Source organism: Schistocerca nitens, chromosome 9, assembly GCF_023898315.1.
Source record: "Schistocerca nitens isolate TAMUIC-IGC-003100 chromosome 9, iqSchNite1.1, whole genome shotgun sequence".
In the NCBI taxonomy this organism is placed as follows: Eukaryota; Metazoa; Arthropoda; class Insecta; order Orthoptera; family Acrididae; genus Schistocerca; species Schistocerca nitens.
Window position 1 is genome coordinate 347,641,673 of NC_064622.1, and position 27,097 is coordinate 347,668,769.

Consider the following 27,097-nt stretch of genomic DNA (forward strand, 5'->3'; position numbering starts at 1 on the left):
CACACACATACTCTCTCTCTCTCTCTCTCTCTCTCTCTCTCTCTCTCTCTCTCTCTCTCTCTGACACACACACACACACACACACACTGTTAGAACATCTATGGTATGAGTAGTCATTCGCAAACATTAAATTTTTCTGCCGAGCAGTGATGCAACACACGATCAACAGAACTAATATTCCACTTGAAGAATTTCTGTGCTTGGTCATAGAGATCACTCCCTCCTTGAAAAAGAAAATAATTATGACAGTAAGAAAGGGTAAACTAAGAATTAATGACGTTTTGGGAATCCCTCCTTTTGGTGAATGAAAAGATATAAGTGAATTGATACTGCATATACTGTAAATTGTTGACTCCTCAAATCAGTCTTGCTGTAGTATCAATGCTTTGTGGTACATCCTCGTGCTATATTAACACCAAGTAAAGAGGGACTGTCAATTTTGACTTCGTAAAACAGTGCTTGCTTTAAGTGACAGTATCCTGTTCGTGCTGTTGTGTCAAATGAGTCAACCCTTCCTCTCGGTGAATGATATGAAATTGTACTGCATAAACTGCTTTAGTTGCTATCGTCGGTGAGTGGCATGTGTCAGTACATAATTTCGACCAGCAACACGTGTAATCTGTTTTAAGTGTATCAAGAGATACTAATATTATTGGATTGTAGTATGGATAGTCTGTAAAACTATACCTCTAGTTGTTTTCATATTTCAACACACACTTTTTCTTGTACATAATAGGACCATGCACACCGGGACAGCAGACAAATGTAAAGATAGTGAACTTGTTGTCGTGCCTCTCGAGTCAAGTGCTACGTGTTACCACAAACATGCGCGCAAGCTTACCATCAGACTCTGCAGCTGCTGTTGCAGAAGCAGTTGGACATGCTGACACGCTGGCACAGTCAATTCTTTCACCTCTGTTTGAGTCAATAACAGATGCTATAGAGGCTATTTTACTGACCGTGCACAATGAGGACTTCTCCATGTAAGTATCATTGATATGCATGTTACTTTTTGTTTAGTTAGCTGTATTATGTTTGAATGAATTTCGTTTACTGTTTGTTACAACTTTAAATACAAGTGTTATGTATAAATTTTTAAGCACATAGCTTACCACAAAAGTAAAGGGATAAAGCTGTTCAATCCATACACACTTACAATACTGTAATCCTGCTATGGGTGAGAGAAGAATTACTTTATTATATCAACCACAAATACAACATGAGATATAAAAAGAATTTTGTGCTACCCACACACAGATAAAATTGTATACAGAAACTCCACAATATACTGGGATAACAATGTATAATAAATTAAAGGGCAAAACATATTTAAAATGAAACCACAGATTCTAAAAGTAAGAAAGTTTCTGTTAGCGAAATGCTACTATTTGATAGAAGAATTGTGGATGAAACGATAATTTGAGAAAGGGGTAACTTAATATTATTTTTTAAAATATAGTTTTATTATTATTAGAATGCTATTATTAGCATCAGTTGTTCTATGTTTATGGTAAATTTTGATATGTCTTCCGAGCTTGAATGAAACAATTTAAATTACGTGTGCTATTAGACTAATAAATCCAATTCAGAATGAATGTTAAATGCTGCAACAATGTCAGTGCTATGTAAAAACTTTTGAATAAATTAAAATTGTGTACCAAACTGAGACTTAAACCCAGAACTTTGCTTTTCATAGGCAATTTTTTTTTTTTTTAAGTTGCTGAGCTCGCACTGTTACAGTTTTTTTGTATCTTTTGTCTGATTTCCAAACCTCATAGGACATTTTGTGTGTGCTTTGATAGACTGCTAATCCAGCAAGGGATACTAGGGTGTATACGCCCTGGGAAATCCAGGAAAAATCCCAGAAGTTTTTCATCTGGTAGAAAATGGGGAGAAGTCCGGGATTTTTTTAGAATTCCAGGGATTTTTCATTATTTTATTTTTCGGTTAAACATTTGTGATTTTGACTGGCAAGAACTGATATCCTAAAAAAGAATTTTTGTACCCCTCTATTGCATAATAATACTGCAACAATGAAATATAAATGAGAGAAATAAATAAATAAAACTTAAGTTCCAAAGGAAATGTGCCATTTACAATGACAAGACAGTGCACACACAAGCATATGCCAAAAGCAAAGTGTGTCAAAGGCTTTAGGATGAAGACTGTGAAATACTTCATAATAACAAACTGCTTCCGATGAGTGCAATGTTACAACTGTTTACATTAGGTTCATTTGAGCAGTTGCCAGCTGGCTCATGCACATATGTAGGTTAGTCGTGTATGTGCAGGACTTTCTTCCACTTCTGGCTACTTGAAGTGTGGCTGTTAGCTTTATTAGCAGTATCAGCAAGCAGGCAGATGCTACCCAAAAAAAAAAAATTTCTGGCGCCCAAGCTGCTAGATTCACGCATGTGCCAAGCAGTCAGAGTTTTAGTGGAGAGGGGAGTGGTGTCAATGTGACCCATTTTACGTTTAGTGATTTTGCTGTTTCCTCTACATTTACAGCTCTCACATCAAATGAAAATAAAATGTCTTTCTTTGACCGGGAGCTATCAGGTAAACTAAAATGCACACATAATTATGGAGGGTTAAAATATGTTATTAGTTTCAGTTTTCTGATTTTATTTTATTTCTGTGTTTTTGGTAGTCGCTGTGAAGTTATTTGTGTCGATTTGCTAAAGAAATTGGACATTTATTAATCTTTTCCGCAGAGGCAGTCAATTTATTTGAAATGAAGTGTTTTTTGTTCCACACTGTTGGCTAGTTTCAATTGTCCACTGAATTTAACACTTTGAGGACCAACCAATAACAAGAATTTCGAGTCCAGAAGACTATACATTATTTAAAGTTTTACTGGCGCATTTGTGTGATGCATGTTGAAGTATAACATGTGCAAAATGAGATCAATATTATAAGTGAACGCTTTTCTCTTCTTTAGTGTATTAATCTTCAAAACCAATATTAAATGTGAAAGCTATGTATATTAATTTAAACCATTAACTTTTTGTATTTGTGTGTTCACACTACTTAACAGTGATGATGTTGCTATTGGCTGACTACATCACATGTTGTATGCTCTGAATATCTGCTGCAATCGGCTGGTGGGATCATGTGACATGAGCAATGGTTGGCTTACAAAAGCACATCACAATCTCGGTTTCAATTATTTGGAAACTAACATGCTGTGTTTCTGTGTTTGGTGGAACTCGACTGGCTTTCGTTTTCTGAAGTGCCGGAAAATTCTACACTGGTGTATAAAACCTAAACCATTGAAAGTATTGACAAGTTTTACAGTTCCCAGGGAAATTATAATATCACTTGACATGGAAAAAGTGTATTTTCACCTGGTAAAAAGTGTGGTTTTAACCAAGAAATCCGGGAAAAATCTGGGATTTTTTTTTCTTGTTTGCTTATACATCCTGGATACAACGGAGCTTCTGTGAAGTTTGGTAAGTAGGAGAAAGATAATGACAGAATTGAAGCTGTGAGGACAAGTCATGAGTCGTGCACGGATAGCTCAGTCAAGAAAAGCATTGCTTTTGAAAGGCTCACTTCCAGGTTGGTCCACCACATAGGTTTAATCTGTCAGGATGTTTAGTGAGAACATTTCTGAAGCACTGATTTCCAACATATTTTTAAAACTTACATTTGGCCAATTTTTGAATGACTGCTGTAGAAGAGTGGTTGGCAGCACAGACTTCGACTAAGCATGGATAGATGTGTATTGGGCTACCGTGCACTTTGGTATGGGAATGGTGCATTTTTCCAGATAGTCCTTGTACCTATAGAGAACTATAAACATTTAATATGTTATGTACAATATCTGATTCAAAAACAGAACTCTACTTTTATGATTATAAGGATAACATTTTGTTTTTAACAGTGAAACTGGACCACCAAGCAAGAAAAGTGAAGCAAATTGCTCACTTTATATGAAAGAGCTTCAGGGTTTTATATCTAGAGCTGTTTCGACATATCTGGCACCATTCCAAAATCAAGAACTCGTTGCAAAGTGGTAAGTGTTTGTAACTGATAGTTATAGATGTGAAGTTCTTTCACAACTTTGAGAATTCAAACTGGTAAACATGTTTGAATATATGAGTAACTGTGTGATAATTAAAATGAAGTTCCATCACTGACTCCAAATTTATTTATTAAAACACATTGATTCTGTAGTATATGATACCTGTTGCCTCATGGCCTCCTAAAGCAGAATAGACCACACCCATGATGTAGCGATGCATTTGTCTACCACAGTGGCTGCAGTCACTAGCCTGCTATAGCTTAAAAACGTGACCCTTTTTTACGAATAGAGGTCTGCCGATTATCTGTAGTTTGATTTTGTCAGGTTCTTACTTCTGACATTTATTTCTCAGTGAAGATTCACTCAATGTCTTTCATCATGACCTGGTGAAACAGACACACCTGCATGTTGTGAGGACCAACTTCACTAGTGGTCCATACTGAAAGTCCCCCTCAGGTTTTTGGTTTTCATTGCACTTACGCTACTTGGGGAGGAGGAGGGGGGGGGGGGGGGAGAAGCACCCAGAAAACAAGGTCGGATGTCATTGTCACTTCATACACATCTCAGTGGGTATGTGAATGATTGGAGTTGCAGTTCTCTGTGACAGATAGAATGGCCACTAGAGTGCATTAACTATGTTATCAAACCTATTGGGGTTTAGAAGACATATGAACAGCATAACATATTGAGGATCTCTGTGAAAGACACAGGGAAGTTGGAAACAGTGTTACCAGCATATGACTGAGTTTGCAAGAGTCCCCATTATGGCTCTCGATTTGGCCAGCTTGTCGAATTGTGCAGTATCCAAATTTTTGGAGCGTTTAGATATGCCAGTGGCCCGATGTTGGGCAACATGTGGGTGTGAGGGCAGGTGCACTCATAGCCGAGGTTACAGTCACTCATGTCTGATCACCACAAGGGAGGAGCACTTTGCTGTACACCAAGCACACCAAAAAATCCTTCACATCAACACCTGCCATCCAAGAACAGGTGCTGGACACTCTGCAACATTCAGCGTCATCCTGCATCATTGGTCAGAGACCGGCAGCAGCCGTACTAGGGAATTACTGTCTCGTGGATATACTGCTGTTTACACCACAACACATACAGCTACATTTGGAGTGGTGTCATGACAGGGAAGCATGGACTTGTGATGAATGTGTTCAGCGATGAATCATTGCTCTGCACTACTCTGGACAATAATTGTCAGTTAGTATGGTGGTGACCTATGGTGGTGACCTATGGTGGTGACCTAGTGAGAGGTTCTAATCTTCCTTTGTTTTGGAGAACTGTGGTGGTGATACTCCTAGCATCATAGTGTGGGGACCCACCAGGTATGACTTCAGGTCATGGCTGGCAGTGACTAGGGAAACAAGAACAGTACAGTGGTACATCACACACATCCTGCATCCTCATGTGTTGCCTCTCATGTGACAGTATCATAGTTGCATTTTTTAAAAGGACACTGCTCGCCCTTACGTGGGACATATGTCTATGAGCTATTTATTTGATGTTGAGGTACTCCCAGGGCCAGCAAAATCTCAGTTATGTGCCTTAGAAAACCTGTTTAAGAGCAGGTCAGCTATGAAATCTGTTCCAGTGCCAGTATCCAATATATCAAGAATTATGATGCCCTTCCCAATCGAGTCAGTGCATGCATTGGGGCAGGAGGGTGTGCAGATAAGTGGGCATATACTCTCAGTCTGCAAAGTTTCATTTGATTTCCTCCTATTGAAGGTGCTTCACTTTTTGTCAGGCAGTGTATATTGTTAACAAAGAGAAGTGCAAAGACATTGGCAGTGTTTTCTTCATTCTGTTTGGTAATGATATATTTGTGTAATGATAAGCACAAGTTTTAGGAATTACGTTTGGCGCAATAATAATTCTATTGAAGACTAGAGATTCCATCCTAAAGAAATAAAAATCACAAAAAAGTCTCCATTTGAAACAATCAAATAAAAGTGTTCAGAGGAGCAGAGATACCAAACACAAAAGTATCAATGACAGAAATGTAGACTCCCATCACACAAATTCACTGTCAATTTCCGCAGCAGTCATACCACATCTACTTAACAAATTTTTCAGTTCGTTAGTGTGCTGTCATAACTTACTGTAATCTGTTGCGTTGTTACACAGCACCAGAATGGACCTTTTCAGTGACCTCCTGTGGCTCAGTACAGCTCCAATTTTCTGTCCATGCAAATGGGCTCAAATTAGAATCCAGCCTGCAACTCACTCACTCATCACATTGATCCTTCACATTCCCTCTAACATTGAAATTGGAAACAACGTGCTGTAGTACAAAATAACTACAGAATGCAAAATATTGTTGAAAACTATATGCACAAGAAAAAATAAAACTGGAAGTCATAAAATGGAATGCTCAATTCAATGATTAGCCTGGTATTTGATACACAAAATGTTGGAAGTGTAATATATCCAAATATCCAGTTCTTACTCTAACCGTGCACAAAGAAATCTATTATAACACAAGTAGTTTTAAGTAAATACAATGTATTTATTAAAATAGCCAGAACTATACACATGATAACAATGCTCCTTCAATATCACAACTGTAAAAATTGCCTATTCTTCATGACAGCAAAAAAATTTAAATCTGTATATCCAACACAAGTGCACTGGTGTGCAAAACTTAAGGATGAAAGTAACTTTCGCATGATGTTTCACTGACAAGAAACATAGTGTGATGAAATTTGGACTGTGCATGGGAAGAACTGCTACAGTATACTACAGAAGGTATCTGAAAGAAACACAATGAGGTGAACAGAAATAACACTGTTATTCAAAGACAATAATTACACTGAAGTTATCATGATCTATAAGGGTCCCTTTGACATTACAAAAGGTGGGACACGGTTCCAAATAGGGTATGTGATCATCACGATCTGCAGTGCATGCTTTGTAATGTGCTCCCATGCTGGCCACAGTGTTGGTAAGGTGTTCTTTGGTAGGGTATTACATTTCTTAACCAGTGTGGTTGACAGCCCCTGGTTGGTCATTGCTGCATGTGTATATGCTGCATTACAGCTGCCCAACACATCTCACACATGCTTGATGGGATTTAAGTTGGGGGAACAGGCAGAACAGTCCATCCTTTCATTCCAAGAGCTGCTCCACTTATACTGCAGTCATGTGTTGTCACCCATAAAAAATAAGTCGAGGCCAAATGCAGCCCTGAAAAGACAGACACGGGGGAGGAGTACAGTGTCACAAAAATGTTGACTTATGAATGGAGCCAATTAGATTTGGAGATCAGTACACCCAGGCAACATTATGCTCCCCACTCTATAACAACAGGACCACCAAAACTATCATGTCGACGTTGTATCTGGGTGCATTATGTATTCCCACCTCTCCCCACACAAGGCTGCATCCAGGATCACTGCTCATACTGAATCTGCTCTCATCTGGGAAGAGCATGTGTCCCCACTCCTCATTGGTCCAGTCCCTGTGCTCTTGGCACCATCACAAACGGTGCCACAGATGAGCATGTGTCGACAGAACAAAATGTACTAGTCATCGGGCAAAGAGAACAACCCCTACAGACATTGTGCCACAGTGGAGTCGGAGACTACGTGCTTTGGAATTCTGTTAAATGACATGGGTCCCTTCTTGCCTGTTGCATAATGTAGTGGTCATACATTGTAGTTGACCATGGTCAACCATCTCCTCTCCTTCAGGCAACAGTACTTGTGGTTCGCAATGCTCCCAATGCCTGTGAAAAACTACTTGCTGTTTGACATACACTGTCTTCCCATTCCTCCAAGTGTTGCACGGCCAGACTCAGGTGGTCCTATAGTCATGCTGACATCAAGTGTGAAATGAAGTCGGAAATACCATAAACAGTACAAAAATCAGTAAAAGTATTACAAGAAATTTCTGTGAAACTATAGATTTTTAACTTGCATCAACATGCACTTTGATTGCTTCTAAATTCAGTCTGTCATATTTTTCAAATTCCAGTCCCACACATTCTCTCCCCCACGTAAGTTGTGCCCCCCCCCCCCCTCTTTTCTGAGGTTACCTTTCCCTGTGTTTTCTTCTTGCCCTCACTCACATTCACTTCTCAATTTGTCTTCCTAATTTGTTGACCCAAGACAGTTTGTTGATTAAACATAGTTCTCCTTATACTGCATTTTTATAATATGCTTAAATCAAAATAGGAAACTCAATACCATGAACACATTGAACTTCATTGGTTTGAAGCAAATAAAACCTGATAACATAGTGACTATTCTGCCATAGATTCATTAAGGTTGTTTGGTAAAATAAAGTACATTTTCTTACAGCAGTTTGATATTACTGTTATCGTGCAGAAGAAAAAGACTTTGCAGAAAGGCTGTTTCTTTTTCAAGAAACTATTCTGTAAATCTTCAAGCAAAAAACTGCCACTTCTTTTCTGTGATAAATTGCTAATACCTTCTGTTCAGATATCAGTATTGTGAAATTTGAAATTGGGCATTTAAAGCAGATTTTATTTGGAATTTCAAAATGAATCAAATTACTAGATTCAATTTTGGTAAAATAAACAATATTTTCAAATAAATAAGGACACACTCTTTTAAAATCTGCCGTTCTTTATGTAATTCAACTTGAATCACCATTTTTCAAATCTTTTGTGCACATACAAACTCTGTTCTCCACTACAGCAGAACCTCGATTGTCTCACCTTCAATTAACTGACTCCTTGGATTATCTGACCATATGTTTGACTACATGTCTGTGCTCTGCAGCGAATAGCATACCAGAATTATCAGTTGATTTTATTCCTGTTACAACAGGTTTGTCGTGAGTCATGCTTCTCGCACATGTTCAGTTGACAGACCACTATAATGCCAGACTGTTTGCTTTGCTGTACTCATGAAATTTGTCAACTACTGTACTGCCAGACTGTTCGCTTTGCTGTACTCATGAAATTTCAGTCACTATCACAAAAGAAAAAGCTTTTCTGTAGCTCCAAAAGCTGGGGGGGGGGGGGGGGGTTGAGGGGTTGAAAAGTTAAATTCCAAGCAAGTGAAGGTTGGCTTCACTGGTGAAAAATTTGTCAAGGCAGTAAGCAAGCTGCTGTTTCAGGTGAAAAGCTTTCTGCTGATGATGATGATGCAGGTAAGAAGTTTGTTGAAAAATACAATAGAAATGAGAGTAGCAGAAAATGAACTGGTAGCTAATCATTTATACAACATTGATGAGATGGGGCTAAATTATAAAATGCTCACCCAAAAATTGAAACAGTCACAGCACAAAACTAGCAAAGGGCAGCAACATGTAGCAATGCAAGTGATGACCATACATTGTCATTATTTTTAATCGGAAAATCCAAGAAACCACCCACCTTTCAAAACACAAACATGTCAGCACTTTCTGTTTATCACTAAGCTCAAAAAAAGTGCTTGGATGAATGGTATTTTGTTTAAAGAATGGGTTTTTGAGGCATTTTGTTCCGCTGTTCAAACATACTTGAAATCGAAAAACTAAACTACTACCTCATGCAGTTGTATTGCTAAAAATGCCCCTCTGTGTATGAGCTTCAACAGGGGACATAAGAGCTACGTTTTTGGCCTCCTCCCTCTGTCTCCCCCCATGACTTCAATAATCCAAGGAAAGGACCAAGATGTTATTGAGCAGTTAAAGTGTAGGAAGAAACACACCAGTGCTTTGTAGGAGAAAACAGAATTTGTAACCTTTTTGAAGCAGTGAAAAGTCTCAACATAAAAGAGCCAATTTACATAGTTGCTCAAACTTGGGAAGAACTTAAGGAAACCACAGTACAAAAACTACAGTGAGAGGTTTGTACTAGCCTAAACCAAGAGCAAAAACATGCAGAAACTTATGAGTCAGACACTACAAATTTAGTCACAGATTAGTAGCTCTTCACAGTGATATCCAGCCTGCTGATGTAGAGGAATGGCTAGCAGGAGGTGATGTTACTGCTGTTACCGGTGCAGAACTGGAAGATAAAATCAGATTGTCGATCTTGTTTTGCAACAGCGTAGCACTGAGCAAAATGAGGTAGATGGTGAAGAAAAGGAAGAAGATGAGAAGATCAGCCACTCTGCAGCAAAATTGTGTTTAGTCCGCCCTCGGATATTTTGAACAACAACCAACCGCTACACTTATGGGCAGTGCTACAGCATTTGGGGCAAAGGCGTGGCGTAATGCAGTTGCTAAGTCGATGTTTATGAAATTAAAAAAACTTCTTTAAAAAGATTATTCAGTGTCTAAAATTTCCTGTTTTCTTTCTCTTTGTTACAAAAGTATTTGTTTGCCTAATTTTGATTTATTATATCATTTTGAGCTCTGTAATTAAGTTGTTTCATTCTCCTCCAATTATATGACCCTTTTAGTGTTCTGTCCACCGCCTGGTCCCAAAAGTGACGGTTAATGGAGATTTGACTGTTAGAATTAATGCAACAGCAACATTAACTGTATGCTTTGACAGTCAGACAAATATTAAGCTTTCTCTTTTCAGTTGTTTTAAAATTATTCTTTCAATAATTTTTTTAAATTCTGTAAATATTACGGGTATTGAAATGTGTCTGCAGTTTTATTGGGATTGCTTTTTAGGCTAAGAAATTGTAATGACCAGCACAGTGAAGATACACATCAGGCGGAAAAGACAGTGCCTCACTGTATCATTCAACACAAAACAAAGAAAGAATTAAATCTGTCTAAATATATTGAAATATAAGTAGTGTAAGTACAGTGCGGTATTTATATGTTGTAACTCAGGTGGAAAAGACAGCAATGTTACCAACAGAATTTTTAACAATACAAAAAGCTATGAGACATGAAAATCAACTTGAATCCTCTGATAATACAACATATTATGTAATTCTTGCTGTATGTGATTGTTGTTCTTATTTTTACATAACCGTCGTGCAGATGTGAATGAGAAACATGATTTTCCTCACTCTTTAATACTAAATGTGTCAAAATACATCCCCATTCTCTTTGAGCACGTAGAGTTTGGTCCTTTAGTATAGACGAGTAAACCCACAGCCCTTTAGAAACTCAAACAGCTTCAAACTTCTGATTAATTTACAAATGAGTCAGCATTTTAAATATTTAGTGTTAAATATGTAAGTGAAAAGAACTTTAAAAAGGTTTGAAATTTAAAGTGTGTAGGAAGTTGCTAAGTAATCCCATTATCAAACACTGGATGTGTATAGTGGGATCAATTTGTGTTTCATTTTAGCAAAAAGCAGTTTTTCATGCATGTCAATGTTTGTGACATAGAATGATACAATTTTTCAGATACGTTTTAGTAATATATGTGGATACTGTATGCAAAATGTGTCATGAACAGAATTAGTAATAAATAAGTAATAAATTAAAATGTTATACTTGATTGTGAAGTTTTCTTGCAAGAACAACGAAAGTTTTTCCTTTAATAATTTTGTGGAGGTTATTAGTGAGAAAAAAGTTTTGTAAAGGCTTGCAATTACGTCTAAAGTTTGTTGCAAGTTACTAAGTACCGTTATTCTCAAATAGTGGTGAATCAATATAGTGTGGATATTTGTGTCCCACGAGCTATGCTGCCTCAGGACATATACCCAGTTTTTAACTATAATATTTGTTTTGTTCTGTTAAAGGTTTAACATAACATTGTACCTGTTAATGAGTAAATTAAAACAGCATTTTAAATTTGGCCAATAATTATGTGAAATACTGAAAAATCAAACTAAGCTAGGCCTCCTGAATTGGGGATTGTGAACCATGAACCATAAACTGGGATATCCATTTAGTAATATAGAAGTCAAAAGTAGAATGGTTGTGTGCATTCAGTGTTAGGCTTAAAATTCATAAGTGAGTCAAAAATATTTCAGGAAAATACGGAAATCTGTTCATTAATACAGTTCTGCATTACATTAGAAATGGCATAATGGCATGGAGCCTTGTGTAGTTCTGTATTATACTAGTTAATCTTCAAAGTATATTGTTTAGTTTTTGAGCTGCACTAAGCAATATAGCATGGTTTCAAAACATGTAAGAACTGATTTTTTATTTTATATATATGACACAAATAAGACTTCGTTGCTGGTAGTGACTCTTTGATGCATTATAATATTTCAGTGCACTTCCTGTAGCTGGTCGATCTTTGGAATTGTTTTGTCGGCACGCGTGCTTTGTTCGACCTCTGGGAAGAGGTGGTCGCCGAAGACTGGCTGCAGATTTTGTGCAGGTAACACTCTTAGCAAATTTACAATTTTGTGTTTGTATCACTGCCAGGCATGAATGTACAAAATTGTTTGACTTACACAGTTTTATTGTTTAGCTGTGTTCTGTTCCTCTTCTCTGTGATTGATAGGCGTAGTATAAAAAAAGGTGGGAGAAGTGGAATGAATGGTTCGTGCATGCCCAACTTACCTGCCATGTTTTCTAACGACAAGGAGTATCTTACAGAAACAGATTATATGCATATCCACTGTGATGGAAAAACATATTGCGCACATCATAAAGTGAAGACAGTAGCAGACCATAAGTTTGTGAAACTATGATGGCAGACACAAAGGTTCTTAAACTGTGATGATCCTGAAGGTTGTATGTTCCCTTCTGACAGATGAGCTGTCTTTTCTCTAACTCATAGTTCTGCTTATAAATTTGGACAGTATGTGTTACGGTATTATGGATCTCTGTTATCTGTTGGAAAGGACATTCCTTCATGTCATCAATGAAATAAGCTTCAACCTAGTCCTTGCAACAAGATATTAATGAATTTTTGGAAGAGTATTCACAGGATCAGGGCTAAGAAGGGAGGGAGAAACCCATGTTGTTTTTGTGGAAGTGGTGTTGGTTGAAGAACAAAGCACAACTTCGTACAATCGTACAGCTCAAAATCCGCAGAGAGTATATTTTGTATGAGATTTGTGCATATTATTATTTTGCTCATAGGCAGATTACATTCAGATACATCCAATATACTCTTTGTATTCACATTTTTAATAGTTTTTTGACATTGGCTGATAACACTAGAAAAACATCACAAATTGATGATACAATACTACTGGAGGCTCTTACAACCCAATTATCTGGCATTTTTAGTTGCAAGGAGCATAGCAGCAAACAGCAAAATAATTTTGAGATGTTGCATAATATAATACAAATGCCCATGATAATTCTGTTTTAACATTGCACCATCTTGTGCTGGTGTGTACATTTGCAAGCATTTCCTTGAAGGTGAGGCACTGTCAAAAAGACGGTAAACACAATAAATAGATGGAAAGGGTAGATCGCCTCTCACCATAAAGATGACATGTTAAGTTGCATACAGGCACAACAAAAAGAACAAAGTTTTCTTCAGAAAAGAAAACACACACACACACACACACACACACACACAAACAATCCTTTTGCAATGCCTGTCACAACTCAGTGTCTCATCTCGTCTTTATGGTCAATAGCAATTTAGCCTTTTCGTAATTGTTAATATTCTGACCTGGACTTTCCATTGTTCAATAAAGACATGAAATGATTTTAAAAGCAAAGTTAAAGTAAGAATGAACGTAAACAAAAGGAAAGGAAGAGTCATCAGATAAGTGAACGTGACTCAAAGAGTGAAATATAGGGAGGAGTAAGATCTGTTCCCCATCTGATAATTAAGATTTAAGTTTTCCATAGTTTTCCTTAAATCAGTAGTAGTAACAAATCCCAAAGTGTATATTTTGAAAAATATGCAGCATAATTCCTTTCATTATCATTGTCCTGTGAGAGATTACACTCTGTCTCTAATAACCTTCTTATCAATGAGACATTACACCATAATTTTGCTTGTACTCCATGTGAATCATTCTATATAACTTCCATTTTAATTATTGTTAATTTTATGCATTTTCACTGACTATTACAGGTTAGTGAAAGAATAAAAATATTCAATTTGTAGTAACTCCAACTTCACTAAAAAATAATTGTGCTTCAGTTTTTTTTTTTTTTTTTTTTTTTTTTTTTTTTTTTTTAAATTTCCAGTGACAGTTTGGCACAATGCATTTCAGCAGCGCACTGCCATCTTCTGCTGCCCACCTTATGGGCATCTGAAGGTTGCATTTTGCTGCCAAACTATTGTTAGAAATAAAAAAGTGACTGAAGCAGAAAATACCTGAAGTTTTGTAAATTTTGTAAAACAGTCACAGACTTCAACCAAGTTTATTGTAGTATGGACAAGTTTAAATAGAACAATGGTGAAGTAAATTTTTTCCTGTAAATATTGTCAATTATTTTTTGTGGTAACACATTAGTTATCCCTTTTTCACCCTTTTGTTAGTAAATTGTGTTCAATGTTCAAGGTTGAGACAGCAGTAGCGCCTCTCTGCCGGCCTCTTTCAGATGTTGGAAAACCCTACAAACTACTCCGAGCCCTTAGGACATTGTTGATGCTGCCACCCGAAGAATATGCAGTGAGTCCTGCATTGGGGCAGTCTGTTCCTTACAGCATGGCTCTGCTTGCTCTGTTTGCACATGGACCCCCTGAGCTGGCATCACCCCATCAGGTATGACAAGAGAAACCATTGAACTACCTTGGATATGAAGTTCGAAAATACATCTAATATGTATGTTATGTGCTAAAGGAAGATGGCAGTTATTCTACTTTTTTTATTATTAAGGTGTCTGAAATGAACTGTTGTCTTGTCAGTTGTAATGGTTGTAAAATCAGGAGTATGGAAGTGGAGAAGTTTGGAGACAGTTGCTGACAACATGTGACAGACACGTAGGAAGCTGAATGGAAAGGCAGAAAGAGCCAGAAATGTGTTACAAATTTATAAATGCTTGTAAGTGAGATGACTGTTTCAAATTGTGCCATATCTGTTTAATAATTCTGAGCAAGGAACTGCAATACTTGTACATTCAAACATTTAAGAGCGTAGCATTGCTGCATTTGCTACATAGGAGGAATTGAGGTATCTGTCATTCATTATTTTATATGAAGTCAAGTTGGTGTGTCACTACCTTTTAGAATGCCTGCACACTATTCAACTCAGGATAATTGTCAGTGGACCATGCTAAAATTGAGTCATGCACAATCACATTTGAACACTATGGGTGATTATATCAATCACATTCAAACTTACTAGCAAATTCTTGATTCAGAATTTTAAGAACCACTCTGTATTCCTCCCTTTATACATCTACAACTGTAGGTATCACAATTAGGAGGGAAGCTGGCTTGACATACCTTTGTTTAGTGATCTAATAAAATTTGGAAATTGATTGAAATACCTTAATTTTTCACAGGCTGGATGAGAAGAAAATAATACATGATTTTGTTTCTGCTAGCATATGTGGTTGCGATTTTCTTTTGGTAAATAGTGCTATAATGATATGTATCATTTCCTTCATAGATAGAGTGTGTAGGTTCTCATTAATAATATGTTTCTTCCATTTTGTGATGTGGCAGTAAGGTAGTAAAACATATTGATGTTTTTTGAGTGCTGCTCAGTATAGTGAAGAGAAAGAAATGAACATTCTAACTTGGATAATAACAACAGAGACACTTTTAACACCTGAGGTTACTGAATTTCCGTTGGACATCATACTTGTCTGAAGTGTTCACAATAAGATGCTTAGTGTTCACTATATATGTAGTAATGGTATAAGCAAGTGAAGCTTATGTCTTGATAAATTGTTTTCCCTGCTTTTGTGTGTTTCGTCTGGTGAGTGGATAAAATACACCCTGCACAATACTGATGTGAGGAACATGTAAGCAAAAAAAATTTTTTTGCAATAATTTTTTTTTTAATTTATTTATTTATTTATTTTTTTAATACTCAAATTCCTATTAAGTCAACTCAACTCTGTGTTTCAGGCAGGGATGAGAAAGTGTCTGGCATGTCTAATGTTTGATCATGTTGAGTGTATTGTGCATCTTTTCACTGTACAGTCTAGTGGATGTTGTGTGTTGACGACAAATGTTATTAGTATTTGAAGGATGTCCCCTTTAACTTTTCTTTTGCAGTTGCTTAATAAAACATAATTGTCTAGCATTTCTTTACTGCCTTATTGTTTCAGACTGCCAATTGGTCTCCCAGCTATTTCTCGCAGTGGTTTGATTTCCACACATCTGAGTGTGAACGGCTGGAACTGATGGGTGGGGCACTACAACGCTATGAGCAAATGGTACGACAGCGTGGACAGACTCAGTTCCACAGCATTTTCCCCATTATGACATCAATATTAGAAGCAGGACTGAAACACTGCACAGAGCAGGCATGAATGTCATGTGTCAATGATGTTATGTATTTGTAGATTTAATGATGAGATTGTGATATATGCAGTTCAGTTAACAGTTGTAAAATATATTGTTGCACACAACCAATAAACCCATACTGTGATGGAATGAAAGCCAGTGAAATGATGTTCACGATTGTTTGGTTTTAAATCCTTGTACCTGATTGCTCGAAAACCCTTCACAACACCAAGTGTGCTTTCAGGCACCTCAGAGGGATGCTAGAACATATCTATTCTAAAGACTTCTAGGAACTTTATGGAAGTTTGGAGTACCTGAGCTTAATAGTGTGTATGCCATGCACAAAAAGGGTCCCACAGTAGTGTTCCATAACACACACTTCCTGTCTGTGGCTGATAAGCTGATTCTGAAAAATTGTAATTAATTGACTGCAAGCTTCCATGTCTGTCAACTCTGGATGTGATTGAATCTGCTGTATATAACACTGGATCTACTACCAGTTGTGAACAATTTAAAACATTTTTCTTTTCTTTTTTTAAGAAAAATATATTTATTTGAGAGTTATTACATGGCATCAATGAAATGTAATTCGTACAAAAATGTGAAGGACTGTAACAAGACTGACATCATCATTAACAAAGGGCTCACATTGTCAAATACTGAAGCAACTCTCTTGACTAATTCATAGTTTGCAATATTGTGTATCTGGTACTACCATATCACGTTGAATATCACCAAGTTTGGCACACCCTGCAAGAAAACATAAATTACATAATCAAATAAAATGCAAGACAATTTTATTTACCAATTAAAAAACTTCACCCTGTTGCAGGAGAGTCACTAACATACCTGAAAGTGCCATTGCATGATCAAATTCACACTTAAGTATATCCAAAACTTCCTTAACTCCTTCTTGTCCTGAAGCGGCCAAACCCCATATTGCAGGCCGCCCAATAAAAACCATTTTTGCTCCAAGCGCTAATGCTTTGAATACATCAATTCCTTCTCGAACTCCTCCATCGAGGTAAATTTCACACCGATCATTTACAGCATGCACAATCTCTGCTAAAACTTCTATCTGTAAAGAATTACAGATTAATTTCCTTCAGAATTGTTTTGCACTCAGTATTTCCACAGCTTTTTCCACATATTTCATAAATTTCATATGAAGATAAAGAAGTATGCATATTTTGAAACCACAACCTTTATTCTGTTTATATTACAAAAGTTTGAAGGCTGAGGCAGAACGAGAGAATGCAAGACAGTGTATCAGAATGCTTGCTTTTGTTACCACGAATCACTCTACAACTATATAATCTCTGGTTTTTATGTTGTGCGAATATAAAATAAGAAGCAATGAAAAACTGAGGATATAAGAGCAGCACATACAGTTGGATAGTTACCACCTTTATGATCTGGCCTCGGTATGTGGTACTCATCTCCATTCCCTGTGACTCCACAAGAACTTCTATTCACAGTAAACTCACCATTCACAAGCCAAAAAACATCAACTTCTAGCAGTTGCCATCTGCTACATACTGAAAATCTCTCCCATAGACATTACGTCTTCAGAGACAAGCAGCTCCTCTTCCCATATGCCAAGGTATTCACAGGCAAAAACTACTCTCACACCTGCTGACCATCCACTTCCTCCACTACTGGAACATTTAAACCAAATCCTCTGATATGACTGAGTGCCTCTCATTGTGCTGTGCAATGGATAGGAAAATATTGCTAAGTGGTGTTCTGCCATCTATCTAACCTATGTAGCTCTTTGTGATACTGTTTGTATCTCCATGGAAGACATAGGTGCAAGACATACCAGTGACCTGACCACCAGTGTAATGAATTGTCAGTTACCAATTTCATTGCAATGACTTCTCCGCTTTCTATGGGGGTTGCTCAGAAAGTAATGCACATTTTTTTTCTTCAACAATTCTTTATTGAGCATAATGAGAATTACACACACGAAAGAATGGTGTTTTTATCTGCATACCCTATTTTTCCAAGTAATCTCCATCCCGTTCTATGGCTTTCCTCCAGTGCGATACAAGGGCGTGTATGCCCTGTCAGTACCATTCTTATCCTGGTGGCAGAGCCAGTGTTTCACTGTGTGAATCACCTTCTCATTGTCCTCAAAATGTCATTCACGTTTGCCATCCTTTAATGGCCCAAACAAGTGGAAGTCCAAGGGGTCTAGGTCAGGGCTGTCAGGTGTGACAGCCATGGATGGTCTCCCTGACCGGTGCAAATCGTGGATCTCCACTGAGCTGCCTTATGATAACGTCACTCTCTGTGCCCAGCGACTGACTGTACTTCTGTCGACAGCAGGTGCTCCATAGACTTAGCACAAGCATTTGTGAATATTACCCACAGTTTCTTTCTCTGCAGTAAAGAAGTCAATGACAGTACATTGCTTGTAATGTACATCACCTACAGACACCATTTTGAAACTGTTGTGCAGCTACGCTATCTGTCGGAAGTGACGTGAACTTGGCACGCTCACTCAGGATACTTCAAATAATACATACGTAATGTTTCACATTTGTAGAATTGTTTTCGGCTGAGAAAAAAAAAATGTGGTTCATTACTTTCTGGGCAACCCTCGTTTGCGTTTGTGTGACCAGAAGCCAGCTATGCACCAGGAAAAATGGCTGCTCCTGATTAACGTTCAGGGACCAGCTTTACTAATCAATTGCAGAGCATGCTGCTCAGCATGTTTTTGGCTTTAGTAACTATCTAGTTTCCAGAAAGGACCACATTTTCCACCTGGGTTGTTATTCACCACAGTTGTGGTTTCAGCTTACGATGCCAATTTCAAATTATAGCTCACCTTGAAGAGCATCAGTGCATCATTCCTATAAATAGGGCATTGTCCTTGTGTCATCTGTGTTTAATTATTTCATGCATATAATAAGACAGGAGTCTTGTCATTTATATAAACAAATATAGTACTGTATGTAGTAACTGTCATAGAATATGTGCCATCTATGCTCGTAATTCACACCGCACATACACCAGGTGTGACATTTGAAAGCTCTATACATGATGCAAATTATGTGCACAAATAGCATGGATTATTATATAAAATGCTATGTTCTATTATATAAATAATGAAGGCTCCTGCTTTATTATACGCACGGAGTCTTTAAACATGGATGACACAAGGATAGTGTCATCTTAACAGGAATGATGCATTTATGCACTTCATAGTGAACTATCTCTTGACAGTGGTATTATAAGTTGAAAACGCGATTTTGATGAATAAATACATTGAATACCAATCCAGACAGAAAATGACGTCCTTTCTAAAATCGTGCAAGACCGCAGACACAAATAAACAGCAAATAATATGTAGATTCCCCTTCCCATAGCAGCTTTACTGAATGGCACAGATGAGAACAACCCCTCTCATATATTGTTTGTTCCTGCAACCCCACTGTTCTCAGTCTTCATTATCAGCTACCATATGCCCTTCAGGTCCTTAAATATTTTGAGACATTTTATTTGTTTAATAACGTACTGTTTGCAAGGTATTTACACCAAACAGTAATAGAACAAACATAAAAAAAAATGTTAGTTTCTGCTCCCATCCAAGCTGTACAGGTTCTGGTACATTTCTATTCCCCTTAGCTCAGCTATTTCTTCCTTTATTTGCCCCTCCACTCACTATGTATCCTTCTCTCTGCTTTGCTGTGAAGGTGGTATGCATTCCCCTGTGTGCACCAACATGTTCCACAGCTCTGATTTTTTCTAGCCACGTCCCTTTCTGTTCCCCCTTCCTGCCCTCTCCTGTGCCTACACCGCTTGCTCAAGGCGAAACTGCAATATGTCATCATTAGACTGCACCACCAGGAAGTTTTATATGATTATATAGGACTGTTGTGCCGCAGAAAAATATCCTGGGCAAATGTAAAATTTTTGAAGTCTCCCCTGGCCAGTGCAGAGCCAAGACAAACCACAGCAGGCTCGTGCACAATGTTTGTGGCAGATGTCAAGGGAACAGGATTGCCCATAGTGCCAATAGTGTGACACATAACCGAGGCCACTGCTACACTTCGCTCGAGTGAGGTGTGTGAATTGCCAATGCAGCAGTATGACCTCACTGTGAATGGAGCATGTCATCATGTCAAGCAAGCACAGTGGAGTAACAACACACAAATCATACACAAGAATAACTTTCAGCCCACTGACACTGCAGAAAGTAACAAACTGAAAGCCTGAAATGAAATGAAAGGTTGGAACACAGTGGTGAGGTAAAAAATGCTGTCAGGTCCAGAGAACTAGGCCACCTTCATTCATTCTCACTAAGGGATATTTACTCCCAACAGACAGCTACAAATACTCATGCCTTTGAGCCCTTCCTTTATTCAGTTGCAGTGAGTCAGTTCCAAAGTAGAACCTGTGATATGCAGACTACCGTTCACCAGATGGCTTCTACCTTTGAGCCAGCAGCCAGTTTGACTCGACCACTGTGAGCTGCTGATGTGGAGACTTGTAGCCTTCTACTACCTGCTCACTGAGGAGAGGCTACAAACTGATATCGACTGGCACACTGTCGAAATGTCACAGTAGTGGTGAAGTGTGCTAGCTGTTCCTGCCCACCCTCCCCCCACTCCCACTCTCCACCTTGCATCTGCAAGCAGACACTAGTTTCCATGGCCTCTGATGGAAAGGCTGTGACTTAACTCTGCACAGCCACCACTGTCCCATGCAGAGCTGCTGCGAGCTTATGCTGGGACATCATCTTCGATGTCCACAAATGTGCCCCTAGTAAACAGTGCTATCTAGCTGTTTGGTGTTACGACGGGTTGAGTAAAACCTGCCACTTGCCACCTGGCCTTGTGCAGCACCACTTTTTCTGTGTTAACATCCGTGCCATGCAGATAACCTCAAGCATCAGCACGTTCCAATCCTGTGTGCTGCTTCTGCTGCCATCACCACTGCCACAGAGGAGATGATTCAAATTGTAAAATCAAAATTATAATTGTGTAAACTGCTAATGCTGTCTCATTAGCGCCCCTGGGTGCCTGACAGGCCCTCACTACTGCACTCCACATTTAGTCATCCTGCACCTGTAGGGGTCACATGTCACTGACCCCTACAGTTCAAAAGCTCAGTTGGTAATCTTCAGTTTTGATATTTTTGTCTGTTGCCCACTGACTTGTCTATTCTATGCCCAGTGATCTCTCCACATACAGATCAGAAATATTTGTTTACAGGTTTTTTGACTTTTACATTTCAGTGGTATCTTATTTCATAGCAAAACTTTCATGTGGTGCTTATACAATAGTCTACATCTACATGCATATGGGACATGGCAGAGGATACCACATACCATTACCAATCATTTCCTTTCCTATTCCACTCACAAGTGGAATAAGAGAAAAACGACTGTCTCTGTACCTTCATGCAGCAAATGCCTGTCCTCTAAATATTCTCGACTGTGTTTTGTGAAAAGAATGTTGTCTCCTCTCTAGGAATTCCTATTTGAGTTAATGAAGCGTCTCCATAGCATGTTGATCAAAATTACCGCTAACAAATGTAGCAGCAGACCTCTGAATTGCTTGAATGTCAGTCCTCAGAGAAAAAAAATTTGAGAGTAGGAATGTAGGCAAATTTTTGCTTTGCGTGACTGCTGTCTGCATCACCCCGTGGAACTAATAGCATTGTGATCAACCTTGAGCCCCAAATAAGCCACTTCAAATTTATTAACTGTGAATGTGTTAAAATTACAGAAATTTCAGATAGTAATGAGTTTTTATTTTCAAAATCCAAATAAAAGAAAACGATATGAATTTTATTATCAGAGGAGATTACGTAAGTCCCTAGTAAATTATTGTAGTTTATTTCTTTAACACACACAACCCAGCGGAACAGGACTAATAGATACACAGTGCATCTAGAAAGTGTATCTAGATATTATCAGCATCATTAATTCACACTTATTGTTTTGAAAAACATTAAGAACACACTAATTAATTACAAGCATGGCAACTGAATGAGAGGCAACTGCTATGTTAGGTAGAAGGTACAGCTGTCACCATGGCGAATGTCAGATTACTGTTAAGTTGACAGACCTCATTTTGGTCGTCAACATGACTGTCAAGGGCAGGATGCACGACATGTACAAAGCCAGAGGGTGCCTTAAGCCACTATTACATGATGCGCCTAAACCATACACCTATGCACCGGTGCCCCAAGCATGCATATCTGTAACTACAGACTGGTTCATGTCGACATATTACACCATCCGTGTGGGATATAACTGGCACACATGCGCAGTAGACGGTAATAACACACGAAACACAAACAAAACTGTCTGATCTCTTGAAAAGTCATTTGTTCTACCATGTGAAACACAAAGGAGACTGCGTGATATATTGGAATGTCATTCACTCAAATTATTTTGGTGAGCTTAAGTTTACTATTTCATAAGAAATTGTTTTTTATCATTATTTATTAAGTAATTGTTATTCTCATATGTTGGTTACCACTGTTCTGAATCACACACTCAGCAGTTAGTTTTATATTACAATGTTTGGTTACACAGGTCTCTGCCCAAACTCTTTGCCTTTACAAATGTCTGCTTGTGTCTGTATATGTGTGGATGGATATGTGTGTGTGTGCGAGTGTATACCTGTCCTTTCTTCCCCCCTAAGGTAAGTCTTTCCGCTCCCAGGATTGGAATGACTCCTTACCCTCTCCCTTAAAACCCACATCCTTTCGTCTTTCCCTCTCCTTCCCTCTTTCCTGATGAAGCAACCGTGGGTTGCGAAAGCTTGAATTTTGTGTGTGTATTTGTGTTTGTTTGTGTGTCTATCAACATACCAACACTTTCGTTTGGTAAGTTACATCATCTTTGTTTTTAGATATATATCTAAATTTACATTTATACAGCATTTTGCACATGGAAGACCCACTTGTTTTTGAAGCTATTGCCCTGGCAGTGACAGTAAATCTTCGGATTAGGGCAGAACGATGATGAAAATGAAAAGCCAGATGTTGTTGGGTCTGGCCCTGACTGAAAAGAAGGGATGAAGGCAGGGGAATGTAATCACTTCTTATGAAAATACTGATGCCCGAAGATCTGCAAGAATTTGGGAACTTTGTGAGGACGGACATGGCCTGTTTCAAGAAGCTGTTGTCTATGATAGAAGATGGAATTAGCAAGTGTGATGCAGCCATGAGAGAGGCTAGCTCACCTTCTTGAAAGTAAGAATTAAATATATGTTTATATGTTTTGTGATCATACCAGTGTAGATCACTGATAAAATATCAGTACATGCCCTGTTATGTTGCAGGCTGATTGTAATGTTATGTTTCCTGGTGACTAGAGAATCTTGTAAGAGTCTGGCTTTTAGCCACAGAATCACGCAGCCTACCATTTCAGAAGTTGGTGTGGATGTTTGTACTGCAATTTGCAACTCTTTAAAGGACCAGTATATAAAGGTGCACATGTGTTATTTTTCCATGTCTGAAATATATATGTGCCAATCAGAGTTTTGCAGTCCTCATCTATTGCATTGGGCGAACCTGCACGGACTCTCTCGCCTTCACTGCCAGTTTCTCTTTCCTGGCATGCTGAAATAAAGCAAGAGAGAGAACCAAATCAAACTTGAACTTTCATAAACTAAGGCATTACAATATACATCGCAGATCACCGTGCAATGTTATATGCATATTACTTGGAAGTACACGATTGCCGACGTGCCTTATTACGATACAGTGGGTCATACATACACCTTTCCTCACTGTATGCTTAAATTAAGAACCTTAATGCCTCTTTTCTTCATTTCAGTTCTTTTACGAAGAAATCAACAGAGAAAATGCTTTCACAAACAGCTAGTGTAAAAGAAAGTCCTCTGGTCACAAAAAAATCAGCATTTATAAAAACCTACTTACTAAAAAAAAATGCAGAAAATCCGCAACATGAAAATCTGAAATAATAAACAAATTACAAACAGAAAGCACTGCGGCACCCCCTTCTAGGCATGCACGAGCTGTTGCTGTTTAGTGCACATGCGTGGATTGACGACAGTTTATGACTGCTCTATTCTAGCATGTGGATAATGTGTCTGCTTATTTTCACAGTTTCACCCATTCTACTTTCAGATGGCTGTCATGCTAGACCAGTACTGTTTGCAGCAAATCGTCTTGTAATACCCCTTTTAGACCATATCCAGAACCATGTATCACTGTATCTCCGCAGCCATGTGGGCACTGAGCTCTTTGCATGCCACCAAATCAAGAGTGTGTAGTGAGTACACATCAACTGCCACAGGTATGACTGGTCATCATCGACTATAACAGATTATAGCATTGGATACAGGAGCTACAGTCCGAAACATCATTTGCAATTTCAGTGCTGTTCAACACCAAATCCCAGAAAGATGCAGCTCTGTGACTTTCATCTGAGAAAACAGGAAGCAAGGAAGAAGGTAAATATTATCTGCAGAGGACAACAACTATGCCGCTATGATATTCCAAAATACCTGGGAGTAAAGTTTGATTGCGGTCTCACATTCTGAGATTGTTGCCAAGAAACGAAGCTAAAAGTATCTGGCCAGAACATCATCATCTGTAAACTTACTGGCACTGCCTGGGGCTCACAGCCAAATGTGCCCCTACATCTGCACTGGCAGTATTCTTCTCTGCAGCAGAATACACAGCGCCAAAATTAGGAAATTGATCTCAGACACCCTCTGCCTCTGTTCGGATACAAACCACAAAAAGCTGGGTTGAGATTAAATAGGAGCTTCATATGCACAAAATCAGCAATTTACAGCACCTGGAACTTGCCAAATGCAGCTATGAGGAAATCTATTAATCAAAAGGGGTGGGAGAACATCAAAGAGAAGTCTGCTGTGGGCTTTCATCTGCTGTACATGACACAGAAAACACTAAACTGATTGAATGTAGGAGTGTCCTGACGCAAGGCGAACATCAGGAAGTGGGGCTTCATGAGCGAAATTGAATGCTATGAGTGTGGTGACGAGCCCTGCCTCTGATTACCACATGAAGAGATTAGCATGGGCAAAGGAACACCATCACTGGAGCTCAAAATATGAAAAAAAGGCTGTAGGCTAAGTGTAAATTGAAAACCATTTGAGGGAATGCATCTCACTTGCCATTAGTTCACCATTCAGACAGGTAGTAGAAGTATTCTCAACAGGAGATGTATAAATGGGATGAAATTGGACCTCAATACATGTGCCATCATCTCTCATGGGCAAGTAGCACAGAAAATTTACTCTCCAATCATACTGATCTGCACATTCACCTACGGCAGGCTGTTTCAATGCCGCCGTATAGGGCAAGGGTACCTGCCTTCCCCCATCTCGTTATGCTCTTAGACAGGAGCAGGTAGTGTCCTTCCTGTTAGACAGCTGTATTGTATGCAGGCTGTGCATACGCAAGCTGCTTGGGCACCCACGGGCTCTTTATTTGGTCATTGGTATACAATTGCACTGCACACCAGTGCCCATGTCCACCCAACTGCCCCTGGGTGGGCACGCAAGCTGAAACAGCCTAGCCTATTGTATTCTATGGGAGACCTTTATCTGCAGCAAGACAGTGCATCACACCATCATTCTCAACTGGTACATGTGGCCCCATAGCCAGCTGAATCTGCACAGGGGGCAATATTTTGTGTACAGAGGTCAGCACTAGGGGGCTCCTGCTGTTCTCTGACAGCGACCAGTGCTACCTAGCCATCTGCTGCATGTGTGTCATGCTCTCTGAGGTGAGGCACCACAGGCACTAAAGATCACATGGATAAGAGACCATCCAACTGATGTTCTAACCGAGTTCTTGCCCATTTGTCGCGTAGCTCCAGTTAGCAGCAGTTGAAGATAGTCATAGTGCAGTCACAACTTTCTCTATGAAAGTAGAATTGACTTCAAGACTTATGTTTATGTCTGTATAGTGAACTGTTAAAGTGTGTAACTAATCCTGGCTTTTCCAAGGACTTGTATAAGATTTCAAAAAGTACGCTCAGTACGAAAGTTGAACAGAATACAATATTTCTCTTGATGATTGTGTTCTATCATTCTTTTGATTTCTGCCTCAGAACCCTCACACCACATATACGGGATGGTTCTTTTGGTGAAGTGACTTACTTGGTCACTTCTGTATACAAATAGTTTGAGGAAAATCCCCAAACGTGCAGGGTTTTGAACCCAACTTCAACCATTTGCCATGAGTTTCAGGCGGTGCTTGACTGGTCATGTGTCGGGAGTGAAGTCTGTGCTATGACAAGTAATTGTACTCATGACCGCAAAAGGGCATGCTACATGTTACTGGCTGGGTATGTATAACTCAGGTGCTCATGAGTGTAGAATGACATTGGAAACAGCAACACATTTTAATTTACAAAAATTTAATGTGAAATTACAGCTGATATATCTCAAGAACACATTCAGTTTTTAAGAGGTGCTATTGTCAGCAGAGAGCATCTCCAGTGACATATAAAACTGTATGGGAATGTGTCACAGACAAGCTTTAAAATAAGTAACTTGAGTTTGTGTAAGGATCTATAAAAACGTTCACATTATGAAATGCACTCAAATACGTAGACTACACAGAAATATGATTAATTTATTAGACATAAATATTTGAAAGACTCACAGGTGCTGGAGTACAGTCTAGTTGTCGAGCTCCATGGTTGGAAACCTGTATTGCATCTACACCACTGTCAACAGCCATAACTGCATCCTCTGCTGTTAAAATTCCTTTCACTACAATGGGCAATGATGTGATGCTGAAAATCCAAACAAGTTGTAATCAGGCTAGTAAATGTCATTCACACATTATGAAGCTAGCAGTGTTATGCAATTACAGTGCCTAGCAAAAAGGTATGGGGAGTTCAC

At 38.6% G+C, this 27,097-nt stretch overlaps 2 protein-coding genes across 2 annotated transcripts in view; one reads left to right on the plus strand and one right to left on the minus strand.

Annotated features, from left to right (window-relative positions):
• Positions 1-16,391, plus strand: part of LOC126203061 (conserved oligomeric Golgi complex subunit 5) — a 141,202-nt gene extending 124,811 nt beyond the window's left edge. Inside the window, exons 12-16 of the mRNA XM_049937298.1 lie at positions 737-983; positions 3,887-4,018; positions 12,122-12,230; positions 14,329-14,532; positions 16,049-16,391. Coding sequence (XP_049793255.1) covers positions 737-983; positions 3,887-4,018; positions 12,122-12,230; positions 14,329-14,532; positions 16,049-16,252 — 896 coding nt within the window. The 3' untranslated portion in view covers positions 16,253-16,391. The remainder of the gene's footprint in view (positions 1-736; positions 984-3,886; positions 4,019-12,121; positions 12,231-14,328; positions 14,533-16,048) is intronic.
• Positions 16,392-16,767: 376 nt separating this feature from the next.
• LOC126203064 (uncharacterized) overlaps positions 16,768-27,097 on the minus strand; it is a 41,324-nt gene continuing 30,994 nt past the window's right edge. The window contains exons 6-8 of the mRNA XM_049937302.1: positions 26,856-26,988; positions 17,076-17,304; positions 16,768-16,976 (exon numbers count right to left, since the gene is read on the minus strand). Coding sequence (XP_049793259.1) covers positions 16,909-16,976; positions 17,076-17,304; positions 26,856-26,988 — 430 coding nt within the window. The 3' untranslated portion in view covers positions 16,768-16,908. The remainder of the gene's footprint in view (positions 16,977-17,075; positions 17,305-26,855; positions 26,989-27,097) is intronic.